Raw genomic sequence first — 26,986 nt, 5'->3', positions numbered from 1 at the left:
AAAGGTTCAATTTCTACTGTATTTCATTGTTAGATCTATCAAGACTGATCCAAGATTCATTGTAAGGACTAATACTAATATTTCTATTATTTTAAAAATTGTAATAGAAAGACTAATTTTCTGGTTTGTCAGCTCGATATACCCCTTGACGTGTAGTATTGATTTAGTGTACAAATACTAGCTTTGATTAAGCCACAATTACAACAACAGTTGAAAGGTGATTTACTTTACATTTTTTTTTTTTTTACTGTTATATCATCTTTCCATTGTATGTTGTTTGTAGTAGTCTTAGATACATGACGTGAGCGATTGAGTGTGTCCTTTTAGGTGAAGGTCCTGTGTATGTTTCTGTATGGGACTCGGGGGGGGGGGGGGGGGGGGGGGGGGGGGGGGGGGGGGGGGGGGGGGGGAATAGACACATTGTGAGATTGCTTTTACTTATTCTCTGTTTGAAAACAAAATATCCCCTCATTTTACTTTTACTAGGGTGCTTCTAAGCGATGGCCTTTGTCTAATGATAATCCCTTACAGTTATTTTTAATGGTGCTGACCCTAGTTCCTCAAGCTCTGTAAAACCCCCGATTCGGCTGGTGAAATCAGCTGTAATGTCTAGAAATGAACAAGTACTCAGTGGTTTTATTTTTTTAAAAAGAGATTCTACTGCGTCATCTTCGAAAATTTGCAATCTCTGGGTGAAACACTTAATCTCAAGTAACTGAAGTTGAATATAATGTTATAGTGTGCCAAGATCCTATTCTCAGCATTTTTAACAAGGATATTTCACATCATTTAATTTAAGACGTGGTTTTGATTATATTGTTGAAAATCTCTTTTGCCGAGGACTTAGAAGCAGACAAAATCCAGTATAAAGCGGTTTCCATTTCAAAACAAAATGCAAATTGTTTACACAAGTCAAGCTAATACCGTACATCGATTTTAATCAAAAGTGCACACGTATTTTGAAACCCGTAGTTTATATTCTTATCTTTACTTTACATGGTAAAATCCTAATATTACTTATCAGGTTATCCAGGCATAGCTGTTTGGTTCTTACAACTGGAGGTTGAGTTCCAGTTCATATTTTTTTATTCCCCTTTGAATGTTGAATGTAAGCATCTTGTTGAGAAAGCTTTTTGTATTAACTAAGCACAATGCTGGTTTAGTAAGTAACAGAAGATAATAGTTCTGAAATTTAGATCCTTGTCATTTAATCCTTAAAAATTTTGAAATTTTGATTCTTATCATTTAATCCTTAAAAAAATAAGAAAAGTTTTGAGCTTTTATAAAGCACAATTTCCACAAAATGTATTCCAAGCGCTTTAGAGGTAGAATTAGATTATATTTTAACTTTGGAGAAATGTTTCAATTTTAGAATCGGTTCCACCAGTTAAATGGTTATTTTCGAAATAATAAACAACACATTCGATAACAAAAGAAAGGTCAAGAAAACGTTTCTTTCTTTCACTATTAAATGACAATAAACGTTTTTTATGTTTTTATTTTTTTTTTTTACTCCTTAAATATCTCTGGGTGGGGATCCTGACCTCCCATAGTGGGCAGGGAGGTACATACTGTCCTTCTATCCCCTTATATCTGTTTTCCAACATGCTTTCTGTCTTTGTCTTGGAATGAGATTACTTGATTTTGTCCTGGCACTGGCCGGAATCCTGGCTGGGAGGGAAACAGTCAAATGCATAGTTATTGTTTTGGGAGATGATATTTTTTTCCTTGTAAATCATCTCTCTGTTTATGTATTATTATTTTTATTTTGAATTTATAATGTAAAGCATTTGAGTGTATTCCTCTTTGTTTGGTTTTGTGCTTGTGTCTGGATGAGACTTATAGGTGATTTCAAATTAAGTACATTGGTGGTATGCTCTTGGAATCTACATCTGATCACTATTTGTTCTCAGTTCCCCTTTGTCTTACTTTTTCTTGGGTGCTTTAATTGTGATTCTAGAACTTTTTACTATCCCATTTTCTTCCTTTTTACTGGCGCTGATATAACCTAAATGTGTTGCAAGCGCCGTAAAACTCTTAAAAACAAAACAAAACCTTAAATATCAGTTGCAAAAATCATTCTGTAGTTTTGATAAGTTATGTTTTAAATTTTTATTGAGTAGAAGTAAATAGGTTTTAATTGTGAATGATTTGGTGATTATAGGTCAGAATGCCAATGCGTCAGTTGAGATACTATACTATTGATTCTCGTTTATATGTGTGACCCAGCCCAGTGTGTCAATACTGGTATGACTAAAGCGTTGCAAATGATGTGTAGGGGTACACCCACCATAAAGAAAAGATTTACTCCAGTTTTATTATATATGGCAAGTTTTAAATTAGATTTTAAGCATTGGGTTCATCCTGGCATAGCACACCGTTTTGACATATTAGGTCACGTCTGTAGATAAATGCTAGGATAGCTCGAGTCGTTGATGGACCTAATTTGGTCACGTGATGTTATTGTTAGTGTGTAGGTGATAAGATACATTGTGGGGTAGAATGAACGGTCTTATGAAACAAAGGCCTTATGCTTTCGGTTTCTAGGGCATTGGAAATTATTATACAAAATTATAAATAAATCTCAAAATAGGCATTCAGTGGTTATTAATTTGCCACTTTGTTAATTGTCTCTCTATGACAATAAATAGTCGAGTTGGAATGGTTCTGCCGGTGGGGTTTTCAAAGATTTTGGTCCATTAAATCTTTTGTCGAATTACCCATTGCATTTTTTATGAACAAAACCATTACATAAAAGCGTGGCACTATTTTAGCACACACAAAGTGCAAAGTGTCAAAGCGTCCAATTTACGAGTCAAAACAAAACAATCCCGAGACGTTGCTCAATCGGTGTGGGTAAGAAGAAGAAGTAGAAGGAGAGGTGCTTTGATGCATCTGCTCATGAAAATAGAGGGGGGAATGATTTTCCTCCTATGTTGCCATTTTACTGCATATTGAACTGTTCAAGAGCAGCAGATAATAATATACAGATGTTTGTCTTTATGTTTTGTTCTCTATATATGTTGAATGACGTGTTGTGTGGCTGTGGAAGTTGGGCGCGGGGGAGGGGGGGGGGGGGGGTAGGAGGAGGTGAAACTGTTCTACCTTCACTTCAAGTGTATGAATCATGATAGTTTTAATTCGTACACCCAACTGTAATAATTGTAATTATTGCTTTGATGATGATGATGATGATGCTATTATTTAAGTAACGATAATATGATGCAAATAAATTTCACGAGAAAAAGTTTTGATTTGCTTTGTTATTTTATTTGTGTCTTTAAATGTCACATTGTATTTATTTTTTTCATTCCTTCTCTCAGTGTCATATCCAGGGTGGGGTCATTTGACCTCTAATACTGGGTTGGTTTCCTGACCTCCCATAGTGGGCAGAGGTACATACTGTGTCTTCTATCCCCCTGTATGTTTTCCAACATGCTTTCTTCTTTGTCTTGGAATGAGATTACTTGGTTTTGTCCTGGCTGGGGTTCCTAACCTCCCATAGTGGGCAGGGAGGCACTTACTGAGTCTTCTATCCCCCTGTATCTGTTTTCCAACATGCTTTCTGTCTTTGTCTTGGAATGAGATTTCTTGGTTTTGTCCTGGTCCTGGCTGAGTGGGAAACAGTCAGATGTGTAGTTAGTTTTGGGATATACTATATTTTTTTCCTTGTAAATCATCTTTCTGTTGTGCACTGTATTGTGTTTTGTTTACGTATTATATATGATTTGTAAACATTTGAATGTATCTTTCTTAGCTGGGACCTGTGCTTGTGTCTGGATGAGACATGCTTTCTATCTTTGTCTTGGAATGAGATTACTTGGTTTTGTCCAGGCCCTGGCTGGGAGGGAATCAGTCAAATGTATAGTTTTGGGAAGTGATATTTTTTCCCTTGTAAATCATCTCTTTGTTATGTATTGTTGCATTTGTTTTGAATGTTTAATGTAAGCATTTAAGTGTGTGTTCCTCTTAGTGGGATCCTGTGCTTGTGGCTGGATGATCTCACACTATGCACAATTATAGTATGCTCTTGGAATCCTTATCTTATTTGTAGCATTCTCCATTTGTCTTACTTTTTTTGTGTGATTTTAATTGTAAATTTAGACATTTTTACAACCCCATTTTCTTCCTTTTTACTGCCATTGCAATGACCTTCATGTTAAAAACAAAAATAATAAATAGGTGATCTCAAACTAAGCACTTTGATAGTGTGCTCTTGGAATCTTTATGTTTCCTATTTGAACCAATTCCCCTTTGTCTTACCTTTCCTTGGGTGGTTAAATTGTAATTCTGTAACTTTTTACTATTTGCTTCCTTTTTACTGGCACTGATATGACCTTGATCCTTAAAAACAATAAAAATATCCTTTTTACTGGAGCTGATATGACATAAATGTGTTGCAAGCCGCGTAAAACAATTGTTTTTTGTCCAAACCCTGGCGGATACTCTAGCTGGGAGGGAAAAGGTCAAATCTATAGTTATGAGTTTTGGGAGATATTTTGTCTTGTAAATCATCTGTCTGTTATGCACTGTATTTTTCACTATCCAATTATTCTTTTTTACTGTCTGGATGGGGTTCCTGACCTCTCATAGCGGACAGGGAGGGACTTACTGTGTCTTCTATCCCCTTATATCTGTTTTCAAACATGCTTTCTGTCTTTGCCTTGGAATGAGATTACTTGGTTTTGTCCTGGCTGGGAGGGAAACAGTCAAATGCATAGTTATTGTTTTGGGAGATATTTTTTTCCTTGTAAATCATCTCTCTGTTATGTGTTATTATATTTGTTATTTTGAATGTATAATGTAAGCATTTGAGTGTATTCCTCTTTGTTGGATCTTGTGCTTGTGTCCGGATGATCTCAAACTAAGTACATTGGCGGTGTGCTCTTGGAATCTACATCTGATCCCTATTTGTTCCCAGTTCCCCTTTGTCTTCCTTTTTCTTGGATGCTTTATTTGTAATTCTAGAACTTTTTACTATCCCATTTTCTTCCTTTTTACTGGCACTGATATAACCTAAATGTGTTGCAAGCGCCGTAAAACCCTTAAAAAACAAACAAAACATTCCCTTGAATGCTTTAATTGTAATTCTAGAACTTTTTACTATCCCATTCTCTTCCTTTTTACTGGCACTGATAAAACCTAAATGTGTTTCAAGCGCCATAAAGCTCTTAAAAAACAAAAACAAACGAACTGTTTACTGGCGCTGAAATGACCTAATCATGTCACAAGCGCTGTAAAACTTAAAACAAAACAAACAAACCTTACCAAAAAGTGAAGGTTTGTCTCTACGATTTCTGAAATGTTTTCCTGACGTACTTGTTTTTGTTTTTTTTTCTTATAAAAGATGGTGTGCCACACCCTGATCTTGCATGCCCAAAAAGAACGAAGACGTTTAAGGTTTTCCCTCCGGATGGATGTCATGTCATGCCTTCAACTAGGCACAAAACAACAAAGATAAAAAATAAGAAACTGATTTAAAACTAAACCACTACAACTGAGAAGAAAACGTGACAATTTGACAATATTTTGCAAAGGCCTAAACGACCAAGTGAAATTACCTCTCAGTGATATTCAACAAAATAAGAATAAGAGGAAGTCATCCAAGTTTATGGTTCCCCGCTCAAGAGTGGATGTCCTCTTGTACTCATTCTTACCATCGACATTAAGACAGTGGAATAGTCTCACATCTACAGTAAAAGAAAAATGCTGTGGACTGTGGAATCTTCAAAATTGAAGTTAAAGACTTATAAGGAAGAAGGATTCTAAACCACGTGGGAAAAAAAATTGATACAAGGGAATGAAGACATAGCAAGGTTATTCGCTGGTTTAGATATAACTAGCCGAGGCAGTCGATGATCTCCAGCCCTAAGGGGAATTCCACCCACGAATCCATAAAATAAGAACTTGTGAGTATGTTTTATGTTTTTAAGGGTTTTACGGCATTTGCAACACATTAAGGTCATAGCAGCGCCAGTAAAAATGAAGAAAATGGGATGGTAGAAAGCTCTAGAATTACAATTAAAGAATACAAGAAAATGTAAGACAAAGGGGAATTGGTTCAAATAGGAAACATGTAGATTCCAAGAGCACATTATCAGAATACTTAGTTTGAGATCACCTAAGTCTCATCCAGACACAAGCACGGGTCCCCACTAAGAGGAATACACTCAAATGTTTACAAATCATATACAACATGTAAACAATACATAATATGTACTACAATAGGTAACAGAGAGATGATTTACAAGACAAAAAAATATAATCTCCCAAAATTCTAACTATACATTTGACTGTTTCCCTCTCAGCCAGGATATCTGGCCAAGGCCAGGACAAAACCAAGTAATCTCATCCCAAGACAAAGACAGGAAGCATGTTGGAAAACAGATATAGGGGGATAGAAAACACAGTATGTACCCCCCTGCCCGCTATGGAAGGTCAGGAACCCCACCCAGGATTTAAAAAAAAACTGATTTAGAACTGAACCACAACAACTAAACGGACAAGAAATGTGACAAAGTGAAAATATTTTGCAAAGGCCAAAATGACCAAGCGAAATTACCCCTCGGTGATATATTATGAAGAAATAGCAGGGTTATGAATGGACTGGTTTAGATATAACTAGCCGAGGCAGTCAATGATCTCCAGCCCTAAGGGGAATTCCACCCACAAATCCATAAAATAAGAACTTGTGAGTACTCATTTTTTGAAAACCATTACTCAGTCCATTCTGAACGTTTTGATTGGAAACGTATCTGACTTTCTTTTCTCATTCAAAAACAAAAGTTTATTGTGTCAGTGTAAATGGGCAGATAACTCTTATTTAAAAGATTAAATTTCAAAATTTTATCTCTTCTTAGACAGATATTATCTTAAATTAAGGGGTGGGTATAGCTTCAGAGACACTTGATTGAAATCTTTTTATAGGAACTAATAGATGTAGCAATACTGATTTATGTTGTTGCTGCATACTCGAAAAAGATTAAAGAAACAAAGAGTTACCTATAGTTTTTATTTAATCTAAAATCCTTATTTGGCTCTCTTGTAAATTTTAAAAATCATCTAAATACTTCTTTGATGAATTCAACACCTCAATTTAAAAAAAATGTTACCTTTTATATTCAGAAATTTTCTACTAATATAATCACAACTCACAAGCTTTACCAGAGGTCCCAAGCCAACAGTAACAGGCGCTGTTACAAATATTTCTCCATAGAGACGACGCAGTTGCCGGGTGGGTACACATTGAGACACATTGAGTGCTGCAAGAGAATATGAGTAGAGTGCTTTTATCAAGAACCCAACTTTGCACTGCCTATATCAGTACTTGAACCAATGGTTTGTTTTGTTTTTAAGGGTTTTACGGCGCTTGCAACACATTAAGGTTATATCAGCGCCAGTAAAAAGGAAGAAAATGGGATAGTAAAAAGTTCTAGAATTACAATTAAAGCACCCAAGAGAAAGTAAGACAAAGGGGAACTGGGAACAAATAGGGATCAGGCGTAGATTCCAAGAGCACACTATCAGAGTACTTAGTTTGAGATCACCTATAAGTCTCATCCGGACACAAGCACAAACTCCAACAAAGAGGAATACACTCAAATGCTTACATTACACATTCAAAATAACAAATATAATAATACATAACAGAGAGATGATTTACAAGGGAAAAAATATCATCTCCCAAAACAATCACAATGCATTTGACTGTTTCCCTCCCAGCCAGGATTCCGACCAGGGCCAGGAACAAAAAACAAGTAATCTCATTCCAAGACAAAGACAGAAAGCATGTTGGAAAACAGATATAAGGGGATAGAAGACACAGTATGTACCTCCCTGCCCGCTATGGGAGGTCAGGATCCCCACCCAGTCGAACCAATGGCCATCAGGTCCAAAGACTAGTGCCTTACCACAAAAGAGGTAACCCGAATAGTTAACCTTGATAAATAAGATTGACTCAAACTAATGAAGCTGATTAGTTCTGTTTTATTTTTATCTTTCCTTTAGGTTTTTAAAAATAATTAAGACTAGATAAATATATAGGAAATTCATTTTTCCGTGACTAATAATAAAAATAATTATAAAAGTATTATTATGTACTGAAACTTATGATCATAATAACAATTTGATAATTTCATTTTCCCACTTAATCATATATATAAACAAACACACACACACATACACACACATCGAATACGATCACTGACACTGATAGCCTCTAAAAAATGCCAGTAAATATCACAATGCTATGTAATTATATGCATAATATATATATATATATATATATATATATATATATATATATATATATATATATATATATATATATATATATATATATATATATATATAATGGTTATTTATCAAAAAGAACCACCTCGCTCCTTATAGTCTTGACCTTCGAGATCAAGATTAAGATAAATTCAGTTAGAATATGGTCGCGAATGTGGTCGAAAGCATTGACAACATTTTTCTTCTTTACCCAGTCACAAAGTTGTCCTTCGGAGTCACAAGGCGCATGGATACAGAGTATTTCTCAGTAATAAAGCGTGAAAAGGACAATAGTAATTGCTTGCCATGTTACCCTTTGGACAGGATGCTAGTCTATTGCAAAGTACTTTCCACCAAAACTAACAGACCCAGCTACCCAATCACCGCTGAGTGGACAGGGGGGGGGGGGGGGGGCAGAAAAAAATTCCGACTTCACCCGGGATCGATCTCAGTCCATTTGCGTGTGACGTGAGTACTCTACTACCAATTGAACTATCATGACTCCCACCAAGTCACAAAGTAGGGAAACATCAGATAAGAAAGCATTTTGTAAGCGAACTGGTCGATATTGTAGTTTAAATTAAACATATATGAGTAACACTGAACAAAGCATGGGCAAAACTCGGGAGAACAGCTGGAAGCATGAAAAAGTGGGGGGCTGGCTGAGACTAGCTTGTGTATATTATTATGTGGATGCCCAGAGCAGACAATGGAGCACATCCTTAGGGAGTTCCAGTGTGGCCCAGCTGTACTGACCATGATCTAAGAGTCTGTTCCACAGATGCTGTAGAGTGGGTTTGGTGTTGGAGCGACAAGCTATGATGATGATTATGACGATGATGATGATGATGAATTAAACATATTATGAAGAAAGTTCCATGACAATGACAGTCGAATAAGATAAGTCCAAGATAAAACCTGTTTTCGGTGTAAAAGTAAAACCGGTCTTATTTTAGTTATTTTGTCAAGGGCAGAATTTCAAAAATCTTGAAGAAAGACTTCGCGAGGTCCCAGGTTTGAGAGTTTTGCAAAGACGAGGGTCATTTAAATAGATTGATATTTGAAGGGAGAGTTTTCTGGCCAAATTTTTAAAACATGTTTTTCCATAGTGCGGCAGTCGACTTGGTTAAATAACGATCAGAGCATGGATAGTCTTGAAAAGCACAATAAACTTCTTTTTAAAATGTTACCCTTAGTTATGGCACTCGTCAATATGATATTGTAAGAGTTTTAAGTTTCAAGGGCATTGTTAAAGCACAATAAACTTCTTTTTAAAATGTTACCCTTAGTTATGGCACTCGTCAATATGATATTGTAAGAGTTTTAAGTTTCAAGGGCATTGTTAAAGCACAATAAACTTCTTTTTAAAATGATACCCTTAGTTATGGCACTCGTCAATATGATATTGTAAGAGTTTTAAGTTTCAAGGGCATTGTTAAAGCACAATAAACTTCTTTTTAAAATGATACCCTTAGTTATGGCACTAGTCAGTATGATTTTGAAAGGGGTTTAAGTTTCAAGGGCAATGTTAAGGCTCTCATTTTTTAAATGCATCACTTGAATAATAATAATAATAATAATAATAATAATAATAATAATAATAATAATAATAATAATAATAATAATAATAATAATAATAATAATAATAATAATAATAATAATAATAATGATACACATTATACACACACACTTGCATTTCACTCAACCAAAACATTATTGGCCATGAAGAAAACCCAAAATGACGGCAAGAGACAGACCAAAGGTGACGACATATCGAGGTTGTAGATTTCCACCATCACATCGTCCATTGTTGTACCTTACCGGATCACCTTTGTCTTTGAAATAGAGAAAATAATCACATGTCTAATAATTGTTAAAATGTTTCATCTCATTTTACTTATCTGGTAACCGACCATATCATTTATGCAATGAGTTTAGGCAAAATACTCACACCATCCACCAGTTAAAATTAACATACCGACTCACAAAATTGTGTGCAACTTTTAACGTTTATAGAAGGAACAAAGTTGACATCACTCAGCTCTTTGTTATTGTTTTTAGCCAATCATTTTTATGAGAAGGTCTCACTAAATTGAGATAATTAATCAGGATAAAACGTTTACGGTTACACATAGTTTTGTGTGTTGGCACGCTATATCTGGCTGGCGGATGTTGTGGTTTTTAAATTTTACTTATCTGGTAACCAACCTTATTATTTAAGCAATGCATTTAGGCAAAATACTCATACCATCCGCCAGCTAAAATTAACATACCAACTCACAAAACTGTGTGTAATTTTTAACGTTTATAGAAGGAACGAAATTGACATCACTCAGGTTACACATAGTTTTGTGTGTTGGTCCGTTATATTTAAAATATTTTTTTGTCATGGCCAGGAAATCCAAAGACATCATTATTCATTCTAGGACTCGGATAAGTACAGCCACTTCCCCCTACTCCAAAACCCTCCATTTTAAGCACTCTAAGATCATGAGGACAGTCACGTCTTGTTAATCCAAAGGCGCCACAGACGAAAGAGTTTCGTCGATACAGAAAAAAAAAATCCACTCAAGAATTCTCATATCATGTGACCAACCGCCTCGAAACGGTATGATGTCAACATGTACGAGAATTTTAAGTCTAAGTTATGAGATTTATGTGTGATTAATTTTCTGTACGGTATTTACATGAACTGCAAAGAGCTAAAATTTTGTTTTTATCGTGAAAGTGGCTTAACAATCAGCCTATTCAGCCTGACACTATTACGACATAAATACCATAATTTTGAGATGATTGGCTGGATGTGAAAGTACAATCACATCTCCTTATTCCAAACACAGCCGACTCTGCTTAATCGCCAACCCTCGGGAGTTCGGCTTAGTGTGTGCGATTAAGCGGAGAAGCTAAACGTACCTCCACCCAAGGACTCTCGGGTGTAATTTCAGCCAAGTCTTGTTTGTCGGAAAACCTCCACTCCAGGAATGCAGGATTGTGAGTATAGTCTCAAAATACAAAATCCATCCATGGTCTCTCAGATGATCACTTGATGCATGTCTCGTTGATCCAAAAACCTTCTCTCCATGTCTCTCAGATGATAAGTACGCCTACATACCTTTATTCCAAACACTTCTGCCCAGAGACTCTCAGAAATGGAAAGCCTGACTCGATTTAATTGTTAGATTAACTATATTAAATGTCTATTGGAGTAAATAGTAAAACTGCCAGTTCAAAAATGACACTTATCAGGCGAGTTGTCCTGTATAAAACGTGTTTCATCTGACCTGCTGGGGAACAACCAAAGCATAATGATACGCATTGAGCGTGATACGATAATGTTTTGAATTGTAAAGAAAAATATCAAATACTTACGAGTGGGATATCCATTTTTATAACCTGAAATGAAATAAGAGAATTTGTATGAACGATTTGAAAAATAATTAACATTTAAATTGAAATTTAAAAAAGTATATTAACAAATTAAGACACAGAGCGCCGTAGAACAATTTGAAATGTACATCCCGACAAATAAAACAACGGGCAGGCTACACTAGTATGTATGTCCGCCCATTTCTGCAGTAAGAAACAAAACAACTTATTTCCTTTTGGCCTTAAAACTTTTGTTTCACATATTGGTGGTGTAAGATACCACTGTGTTCCCCCCCCCCCCCCACTCCCCCACTTCCCTTTCCTACATGTAAAAAAAAAAATTAAACCAGTAGGGTAAAGGATTCTAAGATCTGAAAATATTTCGAGAAATTAGGGGTCAGTAAAAAACAAAACAACTTATTTCCTTTTGGCCCTAAAACTTTTGCTTCACATACCGGTGTAAGATTCCGCCGTGCCCCCCCCCCCCCCCACACACACACACACACACACTCACACTCCCCGTTCCCAATTATAAAAAAAAAAAAACTAAACAAAAACAGTCGAGGTAAGGGATTCTAAGATCTGATAATATTTCGAGAAATTAGAGAGGAGTCAAATTAATATTTTGATATATAAATCAAAAACTGTCTGGCCAATCAGAGCAATAATCGGATGGACCTGGATAGAGGTTCCAGGTTTGAGAGATGCTTTTAATTTTGTGCTTTTATATAGTGCAATATCCACTAAACGAACTCAAAAAGCTTTACAAGGGGTTCCTGGCTGGCCAACAGCAACACTTAACATGTAGGAAGTGACATGACGCCTGTTAGGCGATATTTCACTTTTTCCGACAGAGACAACGCTGTTAATGGCCAGGTACTCATTTTACACCTGAGTACGGTGAGAGAATGTGAGTAAAGAGTCTTTTCCAATGACTCTACTATGTGCCGAGCGAGGCTCGAAACCAGGACCTTCCGATCCGAAAGCGAGTGTCATACCACAAGACCACATAGCCGCACATTTGCCTGATGAGGCCCTTAAAATCGATCAATATTTCAAGGACGAGTTTTCTGGCCCAAATTTTTTATATGAGTTTTTCCGGAGTACGGTAGTTAATTGGTTAAAATGGGTCTTTCATTCAACAACCTCATCATTCTTTTCCAAACTATAGAGATACAATAATATTTTTATCCGTTTACTTACATAATCTTTGTCGTTTCATTATGTACGATATTCTGGTGACGATGTGTTTCAATCTCCGTGTGGACTCACAACTTTTCGAAACATTTAGCAAGCATTCACGAGAAGCATCAATATCCCTGTCAAATTGTGAACGGTAAAGAACAGTAGAGTATTAGTATAAGTATTAGTATTAGTAGTAGTAGTAGTAGTGTAATAGGGTTACGAATACCTGATTGTTAGTCTGGTTGGGTGTTTGTTGAATTTTAAATCATGTTTCGTAGCTCGCAAATCCCTGGGTGCCAGTATGTCTGTGTGTTGATTGTTTAACTTTTAACCAGGTTTCTTAGATCTCAAATACCTGGGTAGCAGTCTGTTTGGGGGTTCTTTCATCATTTGTAACTCCCACATTTCCGGTTGTCATTCTGTATAATAGTGGGATTTGAACCAGGGACCGTAGCATTGTACTGTGTGTTTGATGGAATGTCTGATTGTGATTCTACGCAAGATTGCATTCACTCAAGTGTATCGTGTTACAGTTACATGGCGTCCTGTTGTATGAAAGTGTGAACTAACACTCCCTTTTCTCTCTCTCTCTCTCTCTCTCTCTCTCTCTCTCTCTCTCTCTCTCTCTCTCTCTCTCTCTCACTCACTTTTTCTCTCTCTATCTATCTATATATATCTATCTATATCTATCTATCTATCTATTTATCTATCCATCTATTTATCTATTTATCTATTCATATATCTATCTCTATCTGATTGTTGGGTTATGCACTAGTTGATTAATTTTTGTGTTGTAGAAGAGATAATATAAGATATTAGCGAATACATGCACATATATATTCATTTTTGATTTTTTGAAATCTTTTGATTTGTATTGTCTCAAATGTATGACAGTATTGTTAATCTAAATACTGGAATTACTGAATAATCAATTTTGTTTATGAGTATTGATTGTTCGCATGAAATTGTGAATGTGTTCAATGTATTTGATTTATGTCACGAGCATTGTTAATATGAATATTAATCGATGGAGATTGTATATTAATATTTGATGCTGGAATTAACTTGCTGATTATTCGTCTGAGCTCTCTCTCTCTCTCTCTCTCTCTCTCTCTCTCTCTCTCTCTCTCTCTCTCTCTTTCTCTCTCTCTCGCTATGTCTCTCTCTCTCTCTCTCTCTCTCTCTCATTTATTTCTTCATCTACCTATCTGTCCTTCCCTCTTCCTGTCTCTCTGACTCATACCTACTCTTCCTAAGACTGTTTGGTTCTGTTGTTATCTTCTTTGTCGTACATCCCTGTGCGCTCATTGGTGAGAAATGTATTGAATTTGAATATTCATGTTTGGTAGACGCTAACGGTATATCCGTCTTTTGTGTATTTGTATATTTGTGAGTAGAATGTGTTTATCATTTCCCCTCATTTCCAATCTCGCCCCTTTGTAAGTTGCAGCGATTGGTGGAGAGCGTAGTTACCTTATATGGACATAGCCATCCCGTTTGGGTGGAAAGGTTGATTTTTATAGAATTTTATGTGGTTAAAGTTAGCAACTCTTTCAACATTTCCTTATATGGAAACTAAAATTCCACCAGGGCTTTCCGCCCACATACCTTTTAGGCCTTTATAAAGAGCAGCAGTTCTGTGCAACTTCACTCTTGCTTTTACTTTATTAAACGATATATTATTTTAGTGTAACTTAAGTTACTTTGCTTATTTTATTCCTTAGTTTATCTCTGTGTTTTTAATTCCTCTTTTTCCAAGGTGAGTTGCTGCCAGAATATTTCTTATACTAAATTTATAATGTTAAGATTTCAGAGATCATTAATGATAAAAAAAAAAAAAAAAAAATAAAAAAAAAAAAAAAAAAAATAATAATAATAATAATAATAATAATAATAATAATAATAATAATAATAATAATAATAATAATAATAATAATAATAATAATAATATATTAAGACTGGAATTATGTTATATATGATGATTTTGATATTTGATGTTTTTGTCTTACATGCTATTGATAATGATAACGTTGTGAGTACGTTGGTTAGTCTTATCTTGGAAGGTATGGTGTTGCCGCTGGATGGTAACCATGTCCTTGTCTCTGGGGCGATATATGTTTTACGGGAGATAATTACATTGAATTGTCTTTATGGTGATGGGGGAGAAACGTTGGTTGTTTTGGGGCGGCTCGGGGCCGTATATTTGATGCGTAAAAGACGTATCTGACATAACCTTCGTTGGCTCTCTGGCTTCATCATGTAATCAGGCCTGACTCGTAATTACGTGGGAGATCGCTGATGACGTCGTCTCTAATACGACAGAAGTTATGTTAAACCGCTGACATACGGTGTATGTCAGTCATGTACTCACAAGTTACTCATTAACTCTGGAGGTGTAATTGATGATTACAGGACAATATCAGAGTGAGTTACATATTGGTGACTCACGTTGTGGTCTTTAATAAAGTTAGTTTTAGACTTAGGTTTATGCTGACTTTTTGATGAAATGATATTCTAGTATCATAATATGTTAATATTGAGGAATACTAAATGCTTATGTATGTGAACAAATGTTGTTATGTTGTTATTGTCATAATGATTTGGGATAGGAGATCGTTCGTTATCATTGTTGTTTATCATTATATACATTTATACATCTTTTGTATTGATGGTATTGGTAATAATCATTGTAGTAATTGTTGGTGATGATTTGAGAGAGGAATGTTGGTTGTTTTGGGGCGGCTCGGGGCCGTATATATTTGATGCGTATTTAGACGCATCTGACATAACCTTTGTTTGCTCTCTGGTCTCATCAGATGATTGTGATGATTATAATATGATGGCGATGATGATGATGATGATGATGATGATGATGATGATGATGATGATGATGATGATGATGATGTTGGTGATGCGATGATGATGATGATGATGATGTGGTGGTGATGATGATGATGACGACGATGATGTTGTGACGCGGACAGCGTCGATGGTGACGACGACAGTTGGTATAATGTTGTGAGTCGTGATCGCTGTCGCGTGACGAATGATTGCTACCTACAGTGTGTGTGACTGTGGAGCGCATGTAGTGTAATTGTTGTCGTTATTGTTGTTATCGTCATTGCATGTTGATCATTGTTTGATCAAAAATTGACTCTTGCTTTTACTTTATTAAACGATATATTATTTTAGTGTAACTTAAGTTACTTTGCTTATTTTATTCCTTAGTTTATCTCTGTGTTTTTAATTCCTCTTTTTCCAAGAGTCAACAATCCATCTGGGAACCGGGACGTGGCTTGATCGAATACCCCTAGACAGATAGAGGCCACGTTTACTTAGTACCTTCAACTACAACTCCTCCTCCTGCTCTCTCGAAGTTTCCGCTTCCAAAATCTTTATAACACCTTTAATTTCTTCAATTGATGATTTTGCGCCAACATCCTGCGCATAACATATATACACCCATTGAGTGAAGTGAATAAGTTTCCATCCCTACTACAGTAGTAATAGTAGTAGTAGTAGTAGTAATAGTAGTAGTAGTAGTACTAGTAGTAGTAGTAGTAGTAGTAGTAGTAGTAGAAGTAGTAGTAGTAGTAGTAGTAGTAGTAGTAGTAGTAGTAGTAGTAGTAGTAGTAGTACTATTTGTAATAGTAGTATTGGTAGTAGTAGTAGTAGTAGTAGTAGTAGTAGTAGTAGTAGTAGTAGTAGTAGTAGTAGTAATAGTAGTAATAGTAGTGGTAGTAGTAGTAGTAGTAGTAGTAGTAGTAGTAGTAGTAGTGTTAATAACAATAATAAGATTGATAATAATAATATTAATAATAATAATAATGATAATAATCATAATAATAATGACAATATTAATAACAATAATAATAAAATAATAATAATAATAATAATAATAATAATAATAATAATAATATATGATAATAATAACAATAATAATAATAATAATAATAATAATAATAATAATAATAATAATAATAATAATAATAACAATAATAATAATATTGATAATAATAACAATAATAATAATAATATTAATAATAATAATAATAATAATAATAATAATAATAATAATAATAATAATAATAATAACAATAAGGATAATAATAATAATAATAATAATAATAATAATAATAATAATAATAATAATAATAATAATAATAATAATAACAATAATAATAATAATAATAATAATAATAATAATAACAATAATAATAATAATAATAATATATAATAATAATACAATAATAATATAATAATAATAATAATAATAATAATAATAACAACAACAATAACAATAATAATAATAATAATAATAATAATAATAATAATAATAATAATAATAATAATAATAATAATAATAATAATAATAATAAGTGCGAGAGATGTCCATCGTGAATGAGAAGAGTTAGATTATATCCAAGCCTTGTTACCAAAAAAAAATAAATAAATGTATTTCGTTTGAAATGGTAAAATGTTTTTGTAACTTTGGCAAAACTTACAGACATTCTTCTTTAAAACCTTCATGGGTAGGCAGGTACGCTCCAATACATGCCTGGACCGACGTCCCAAAGCAACTCTCTACAATGTCAAAAGTAACTGAAAAGAAAAAAATAGATATTATATCTAATTACTGCTACTACTACAACGACCACTACCACCACCACTACTACTACTACTACTACTACTACCACTACTACTACTACTACTACTACTACTACTACTACTACTACTACTACTACTACTACTACTGCGGCTATGTGGTCTAGTGGTATTACAATCGTTTTCTGATCGGATGGTTCAAGTTTCGTGAGTCCTTGGAAAAGGCTCTTAACTCACATTCTCTCACCTTACTCAGGTGTAAAACGAGCACATAATTTAACAACCCTTCTTCACCAACGACTTGCACACCACATGGTCTCATTAGTAAAAAAAATCACTAGCTCCGCCCCTAAAAAGCAATCCCTTTGGCATGACAATGAACTGAATTATGCTAATGATCTTAATTCTCATTACTAAATATTTGATTGTTTCAATTTCTCAAATGAAGCAAAGGCCTTGAATACTCGTTACTACAAATAGTAGCCCATAAAACTTGTTTACAATTGATGAACATGAAGTCATTGTTTCTTTTATGAAATTAAATGTCAACAAATCATGGGGGGCCAGATAAGCTTAGTGGTAAAATGTTAAAAACTTGTTTTAACCAACTGGCTTATGCTTTTTTCATATATTTTTAACACGTCACTCTCTTTTTATGTATACCTGATTTGTGGAAGACCTCTGAAATTATTCCTGTTCCTAAGAAAAAGAATATTAATTGTTAAAATGACCTTAGACCAGTGGCGTTAACACCTCAATAGTTATTTAAGTGTTTGAGAGGGTTGTTTTACGATTTCTTTTAAATGAAGTAATGGATAAGCTAGATTCACGCCAGTTTGCCTATAAATGAGATAGAAGCGTAAAGGATGCCTGTGTTGTATTTGTAAATAATATCCTAAAACACCTTGAAGAAAAAAAGATCATATTATACGCATGGCTCCTCTTTATTGACTTCTCTTCTGCATTCAATACAATTCAAACACATCTTAATAAAAGCAAACAAAAATATTCAGGGAGCGATCAAATGGTCAGATAGAAAAAAAAAAGAAAAAAGAAAAAAAAAAAAATTATAAAAAAAGAAAAACAATTTTAAGAATTTTTATCAAAGGGATGTTACTACTGTAAATATTTTTTTATTGACTCCGATTGCATTTATACGTTTTAGCAATAGAAAAAAAAGGAGAGAGAGAGAGAGAGAGAGAGAGAGAGAGAGAGAGAGAGAGAGAGAGAGAGAGAGAGAGAGAGAGAGAGAGAGAGTGGGGAATAATGATGATAATAATGATGATGATGATGATGATGATGATGATGATGATGATGATGATGATGATGATGATGATGATGATAATAATAATAATAATAATAATAATAATTATTATTATTATTATTATTTGAAATAAACAAACAGAACAGGACAAATAATTAGAGCAAAATATATTCCGAATTAAAATTTAACGATTATCGGAGAAATAAAAAAATATAAAACTACTTAAAAAGACTCCTTCTCGGAACAAAATTGAAATCAATGAACATCATTTGGGAAGCAAAAAGGGGGAAAAAATTATAAAAGGGAGGGAGCGAGCGGATTCGAACAAGTGCAGCTACAAGGAGCCCAAGGAAAGGTGGTCTAACCAACTGAGCTATCTACACCGATTTGCCGATTAGCAAGTTTTTTGCTGGTTGAAAAAAAAAAAGGCGGAATTGCCAGTTTGACGATTCCCGTTCAAACTTACATTTAATTGATATATTTGCTTTTTTAAACAGCTGGATTAGAGATTGAGTACTATATTTACTTTCTTCTTGTGTTAAATATCACTTGATATTAACTGATTTGGGACACAAATTACCACTGGCAATTTTTAAAGATTATTTGGTATTTTTCACGCTTAGTTTGGCACTTTGCATAAAATCTTTCTGTCAACGTGATCAAACGTGTCTGGCACAGGGTTGAATTTTTAATTCAGAAAAGTGAGTGGAGCAGGCACTTATGTTGGTAACAACAAGATATGAAGTGAATAGAAAAGTGCCAGAAGACAATAGAGAATAAATTTTTTTTTCGCGGCGGTGGTGGGGTTTGAACCTGCGACCTTATTGGTACGACAACTCCGCCTGGCAGGTGAGAGCGTGGCTCTACCGTGTGAGCTATCCACGAACACAAAAATATTCGTTTCAAACTCAAAGTCATTACTAGATCCCTCTCTCACCCACTTCTTGAGACCGCCGATTCGTTCGTACACCACCATCGCGAATAATTTTGACCAGCAGTTAAGCTTAATAGCCAATATTCTCAACACAAACATATAACATAGAAACGATTGAGACATTGAGTATGCTCCGGTGTATGGGGTGAATTTTTAATTCAGAAAAGTGAGTGGAGCAGGCACTTATGTTGGTAACAACAAGATATGAAGTGAATAGAAAAGTGCCAGAAGACAATAGAGAATAAATTTTTTTTTTTTCGCGGCGGTGGTGGGGTTTGAACCTGCGACCTTATTGGTACGACAACTCCGCCTGGCAGGTGAGAGCGTGGCTCTACCGTGTGAGCTATCCACGAACACAAAAATATTCGTTTCAAACTCAAAGTCATTACTAGATCCCTCTCTCACCCACTTCTTGAGACCGCCGATTCGTTCGTACACCACCATCGCGAATAATTTTGACCAGCAGTTAAGCTTAATAGCCAATATTCTCAACACAAACATATAACATAGAAACGATTGAGACATTGAGTATGCTCCGGTGTATGGGGTGAATTTTTAATTCAGAAAAGTGAGTGGAGCAGGCACTTATGTTGGTAACAACAAGATATGAAGTGAATAGAAAAGTGCCAGAAGACAATAGAGAATAAATTTTTTTTTTTTTTTTTTTTTTTCGCGGCGGTGGTGGGGTTTGAACCTGCGACCTTATTGGTACGACAACTCCGCCTGGCAGGTGAGAGCGTGGCTCTACCGTGTGAGCTATCCACGAACACAAAAATATTCGTTTCAAACTCAAAGTCATTACTAGATCCCTCTCTCACCCACTTCTTGAGACCGCCGATTCGTTCGTACACCACCATCGCGAATAATTTTGACCAGCAGTTAAGCTTAATAGCCAATATTCTCAACACAAACATATAACATAGAAACGATTGAGACATTGAGTATGCTCCGGTGTATGGGGTGAATTTTTAATTCAGAAAAGTGAGTGGAGCAGGCACTTATGTTGGTAACAACAAGATATGAAGTGAATAGAAAAGTGCCAGAAGACAATAGAGAATAAATTTTTTTTTTTCCCGCAGGTTCAAACCCCACCACCGCCGCGAAAAAAAAAAATTTATTCTCTATTGTCTTCTGGCACTTTTCTATTCACTTCATATCTTGTTGTTACCAACATAAGTGCCTGCTCCACTCACTTTTCTGAATTAAAAATTCACCCCATACACCGGAGCATACTCAATGTCTCAATCGTTTCTATGTTATATGTTTGTGTTGAGAATATTGGCTATTAAGCTTAACTGCTGGTCAAAATTATTCGCGATGGTGGTGTACGAACGAATCGGCGGTCTCAAGAAGTGGGTGAGAGAGGGATCTAGTAATGACTTTGAGTTTGAAACGAATATTTTTGTGTTCGTGGATAGCTCACACGGTAGAGCCACGCTCTCACCTGCCAGGCGGAGTTGTCGTACCAATAAGGTCGCAGGTTCAAACCCCACCACCGCCGCGGAAAAAAAAATTTATTCTCTATTGTCTTCTGGCACTTTTCTATTCACTTCATATCTTGTTGTTACCAACATAAGTGCCTGCTCCACTCACTTTTCTGAATTAAAAATTCACCCCATACACCGGAGCATACTCAATGTCTCAATCGTTTCTATGTTATATGTTTGTGTTGAGAATATTGGCTATTAAGCTTAACTGCTGGTCAAAATTATTCGCGATGGTGGTGTACGAACGAATCGGCGGTCTCAAGAAGTGGGTGAGAGAGGGATCTAGTAATGACTTTGAGTTTGAAACGAATATTTTTGTGTTCGTGGATAGCTCACACGGTAGAGCCACGCTCTCACCTGCCAGGCGGAGTTGTCGTACCAATAAGGTCGCAGGTTCAAACCCCACCACCGCCGCGAAAAAAAAAAAATTTATTCTCTATTGTCTTCTGGCACTTTTCTATTCACTTCATATCTTGTTGTTACCAACATAAGTGCCTGCTCCACTCACTTTTCTGAATTAAAAATTCACCCCATACACCGGAGCATACTCAATGTCTCAATCGTTTCTATGTTATATGTTTGTGTTGAGAATATTGGCTATTAAGCTTAACTGCTGGTCAAAATTATTCGCGATGGTGGTGTACGAACGAATCGGCGGTCTCAAGAAGTGGGTGAGAGAGGGATCTAGTAATGACTTTGAGTTTGAAACGAATATTTTTGTGTTCGTGGATAGCTCACACGGTAGAGCCACGCTCTCACCTGCCAGGCGGAGTTGTCGTACCAATAAGGTCGCAGGTTCAAACCCCACCACCGCCGCGAAAAAAAAATTTATTCTCTATTGTCTTCTGGCACTTTTCTATTCACTTCATATCTTGTTGGCACAGGGTTGCCAGTTTGGCATACAGTAGAACATGAAAGTAACGTACTCGGAAATAGCGAGTAAAATCTAAATCCCCGTTTTTTTCCCTTATTTGAGTCAATAAAATTAACATGAAAGTAGCGAGTATGAAAAAGAGGTCAACTCGGAAATAACGAGCATTTCCTGCCCCAGCCTAGGACTGCGAACGAAGTAAAGCAAAACAAGAGACAATGGCAATTTAAATATTTTTAGCCTAGCCTCTTTTCTTTCTTATTTTTCGTTACGAGTAATATTACATAGTAGCCTAGTCTGTAGTAGTACATAATAGGCGAAACAAATTTGGGTGGGGGTTGGGTTTGTGTGCGTGTGTGTGTATTGGGGGTGGGGGTCAATTATTCACCTAATGTGGTGCCAACACAACATGGCGGACAACATGGCTGACACCTGTTGACATTGAGCTTCGGCTCAGTGGATAGTCTTATGTTTCTATTTATTCACTGTGTGGAATCTTTAATTTTTACCTGATGTGGACTAATCTTAATATTGGAACTTTTAACTTAAGATCTATTAAAAGTAACATTCGAAAGGAACAACTGTGTCAAGATTTAGAAAGTTATAAAATCGATGTGTTGTGTTTACAAGAGACGAAGATCCAAGATGGCGTCGACCAAACAATAAATGGTCACAGACTGCTGTGCTTTGCTTCCAGTTCACCTCACTATGGATGTGGATTTCTCATAAATAAAAACTGCAGGGATTTGACTAGTGACGAATGGAATGTTTCGGACAGAATATGTGTTCTTGAGCTTAAGTGTAAGATCAATTCAAGGAACCAGAATAACGATAATAAAGACGATCACGGTAAGAAGACGTTCACTATCTCAATCGTAAATGTTTACGCACCAACAAGTCAACGCGCAAAACAATACCCAGAGGAAACTGATAACTTTTACAAAGACCTAGACGATACACTGAACAAAATAGGAAACAAATCAATATTAATAATTGCTGGAGATTTTAATGCCAAAGTAGGAAAACGTCTCGACAGTGACACACTATGTTTAGGATCATACTCAAAAGGAAAACGTAACGATAACGGAGAAAAATTAGTCCAGTTCTGTGAACAGAGAAAACTTTTCATAACAAACAGTGCTTTCAACCACCCATCAAGACACCAGACAACATGGGTAGGACAAAGGAAAGACCAAACCCAAGACAAAATAACAATACACAACCAAATAGACTATATCATATGTCGACACCGCCATAAACACTACTCAACCAACTCGCGATCATACGGTGGTTTCACTGCTAACATCCGATCACAAACTTGTAAAAACGAATTTCAACATAAATGTGTACAGACAACGAAGACAGAAAGGTAAAACGGCAGTCAAAATAAACACGGCAAAAATAGTAAATGAGCGAGAATGTCGCATTCATTACCAATATGAACTTAACTCAAGTCTATTTAAAATAAAGCAAAACAGCAATCCAAACAATGAATGGAAAGAGACGCAAGCGGCAGTGAAATATGCGGGGGAAGAAAGTGCAGGCTCTATTAATACAACTAAGAACAAACCAAATCGAACGCCTAACATCGCTATTAACGATCTATCGCGGCAACAAAAAGAACTTAGGATCAGGATACAAAACACGAAAGACTCGGAAGAAATAATAAACCTGAAAACGGAACGAAACAAAATACTGCATTCAATTCGATCACTTACAATAAAACACAGAAACGAGGAATTAGACAAAAAAGTGGAAGACATAGAAAAGTCCAAAAATAACGCATCGTCTATGTTCAAAGCGACGAAATCTCTGAACCGAAAACCATTCGAGAACCCAAAACTACAGGATAAATTTGGCAAACAGACAACAAATCCCAACGATATCCTTGACATTGTAACTGACCACTTCCAGCAGAAATTTCACAAACAAGTCTCACAAATATCGCCCTTCTCAGGAAACCCTAGAGACCTAAACAACCGCATCACAACAACTGAAGTTAGAAATAGCATAAAGTGCCTAAACAATAACAGATCCCCAGGCGAAGATGAAATTCCCGCTGAATTGCTGAAATGCGGTACACTCTCCCTGGATCTGAGCATTGCAAACATAATGAACAAAACATTCTCAACACACAAAGACTGGGACATAAACAGCGGTGTCCTAATTACAATACAAAAACCAGGAAAAACGAAAGGACCCGTAAACAACCTGCGCCCAATAACATTACTGAATACCATAAGAAAAACACTGTCAACTATTGTCCTCAACAGAATTAGACCGAAAATAGAAAAATACCTATCACATAGCCAAAGCGGGTTTCGCCAAGACCGAAGCACATCGGACGTTGTATGGACACATAAATGGTTGGCAGCAAAGGCACTCAAAGAAAACATATCCATAACAATAACCGGAATCGATATGTCCGCAGCCTTTGATACGATCGACAGAGGAAAACTTTTGGAGATATTAACAGAAATAGTAGACGAAGACGAGCTCCGAATAATCCGATTTCTCCTCAGCAACACAAAGATACAACCAAGGATATACGGGGCCACAAAACAGACGCAGTTCGAAAGTAACATCGGGACCCCCCAAGGATATAGTCTGAGCCCGATTCTGTTCACAATATACTTAGAACACGCTCTGAAAGAAGTTCGAAAAGTCATTCCAAAACCAACGACTCATATTGAGAATGCAATCCCTAGAGAAATCGCCTATGCAGATGATGTCGATTTTATTGGATCAACACCAGCAAATATAGACATCATACAAAATACCCTCATGAAATATAACCTCCAAGTCAATGCCAATAAAACCGAATTTACAACAATATCGAGGAACAAAGAGGAATGGAAAAGAACAAAGAAAGTCGGCTCACTAATTGGAGACACCGAGGATGTACAAAGAAGAAAACAGCTATCAAACGCCGCACTCAGTAAACTCACCAATGTATGGATTAGAGGTGACAAAATAAAGAGAAAAACCAAACTGAAACTGTACCATGCTCTTGTAAAACCGGTACTTCTGTATAACTGCGGCACTTGGGCGTTGACAAAATCCGAAGAAGAACATCTGGATGCCTTCCATCGCACACAGCTAAGAAGGGTACTGGACATCAAATACCCCAAAAAGATCTCAAATGAATCACTCTATAAGATCACAAAAGAAAGACCAATCTCCCTTGACATTTTACAACAACGATGGCAACTTTTCGGTCACATACTACGCAGGGACAAAAACATACCAGCAAACCAAGCCATGTCGGGATACTTCCAAAAACACGGGAACCTTTTCAGAGGAAGACCGATCACAACACTCCCTGTGATCCTAAACAAAAACCTCACAACACTTGGACAAAGCATTAGTCTCATAACGGCAGGGGACCTTGAAAATCTGAGAACCCTAGCAGAGGACCGGCAATATTGGAGACACCTCACACAGGAAATACTGGAAACAGCCAAGGCGACCCGATCTTTCGGTCGAGACGCGAAAGGCATCTAAGTCAAGTAAGTCATGTGGTGCCACGCGACGCGCGAGGTAAGCACATGTCAACATGCCTCACTTCGCAGCATCGGTCAGCGAGTAGCAGCATCGTTAACGAACGACACGATCAGCGAGAGAGGGGAGTGTGGAACCATTATTTCAATGGGTCAGTGATTGAGTGATGCGCTTCCTTACCTCATCAAACATGCCGAGTTCATACAAACACTCGCGCGCGCGCGCGCACACACACACACACACACACACACACACTTCTATGTTCTTGTTTTTTTTTCTAGTCATGATTTTACTTGAAAATAAAAACAAAAAACAACAAAAAACCAAGCATTCTCCCACTTCTGTGAAGAAATTGAAATAGGGGCGACGGCTTTTACTCGAATTACACACTGAGGGGAATAACCAGCAATATTATTATAACCTTTCCTGGCAACTCGAGAATAGCGAGAACTCGGAAATAGCGAGTAATCAGGAGTGGACCCGTCGAACTCGCTATTTCCGAGTTCTACTGTATTAAATGCCAGATTCCAAAAATCTGGCATTTTTGAAAACCGTTTGGTATTAGAAAAAATTTAATCATTTGGCATTTGGCATTTTCTTTTCTTGTGTATTATACTTCAAATGACACCTTTTCTTAATTATTTCTAAACGCGTAAAAACAAATCTCTTCACATCGGAAAACTTTGCTATTAAAACTCACACCCTGAACTAGCCCTGCCTCCCTCAGATATTCACTCAAATTCAGCCCTCGACAAGTATCCTCGTAAGTTTTCTGGGAATCTCCTGCAAAACTCGTGTATATTTGCGTCATGGTCGCCTGTTAACTTTTAACTCTGTTCGTTAGGGTGGTCTGATTTTACAGCATCCAATGATTTCACTCCTTTTTGGAATTCCCAAAGGCTGCCTCTATTCTCACCCTCCCGGCCCATTGGATTACCGAAAAAAACGTCGCCGGCTTTTTGCGATTTGGATTTGATTGATTTTTTAAAAAAAATTGTGCAACTTGTGACAAGAAACTTAACAAATTACTGCATTACAACCTTTGGATTAAACATACAACAATTGTGGACTACTTTTTATACTATTATGAAGACTAGCATCCCGGGGGTGAGAATAGTCACTTCGATTCCCAAAAGTCTGCAGATCGTACGATCGTACGATGCGTGCTGTGGTGTGATTTCGTTTGCATTCATCACTTGACTAAACGCGCATCATAACCTCACTTTTATTTTCCGATAACTACCTATTATAGTCAGTAGGTAAAAAATTACCCCAACAGGAAATTTAGTATAATTCAAAATGAAAAAGAAAAAAAAAAAAGAAAAGAAAACACGCAAGCCACCAGGATATGATAGTAAATTGTCTATCAAAAGTGAAATACTAACGAAAGAGTGAAAATGGAAAGGCTTCGTATGGGAACAAAACAGACAATGGACGTTTCGGGTACAAACCCTTCGTCAGCACAACAATACACAAATAAACGTGGAAAACAAATAAAATAT

The 26,986-nt window shown here is 36.1% G+C and overlaps 1 protein-coding gene across 1 annotated transcript in view; it reads right to left on the bottom strand.

Moving 5' to 3' along the window:
- Positions 1 to 8,332: 8,332 nt before the first annotated feature.
- LOC144980543 (uncharacterized) overlaps positions 8,333 to 26,986 on the bottom strand; it is a 22,709-nt gene continuing 4,055 nt past the window's right edge. The window contains exons 2-5 of the mRNA XM_078928206.1: positions 17,328 to 17,424; positions 12,841 to 12,956; positions 11,641 to 11,664; positions 8,333 to 10,106 (exon numbers count right to left, since the gene is read on the bottom strand). Coding sequence (XP_078784332.1) covers positions 9,985 to 10,106; positions 11,641 to 11,664; positions 12,841 to 12,956; positions 17,328 to 17,424 — 359 coding nt within the window. The 3' untranslated portion in view covers positions 8,333 to 9,984. The remainder of the gene's footprint in view (positions 10,107 to 11,640; positions 11,665 to 12,840; positions 12,957 to 17,327; positions 17,425 to 26,986) is intronic.

The sequence above is a fragment of the Berghia stephanieae genome, chromosome 10 (genome assembly GCF_034508935.2).
Source record: "Berghia stephanieae isolate SIO BIC M18660-M18661 chromosome 10, UCSD_Bste_1.3, whole genome shotgun sequence".
Classification (NCBI taxonomy): Eukaryota; Metazoa; Mollusca; class Gastropoda; order Nudibranchia; family Aeolidiidae; genus Berghia; species Berghia stephanieae.
The sequence above is the reverse complement of the archived record's forward strand: the minus strand, read 5'-3'. Positions and strand labels throughout refer to the sequence as shown.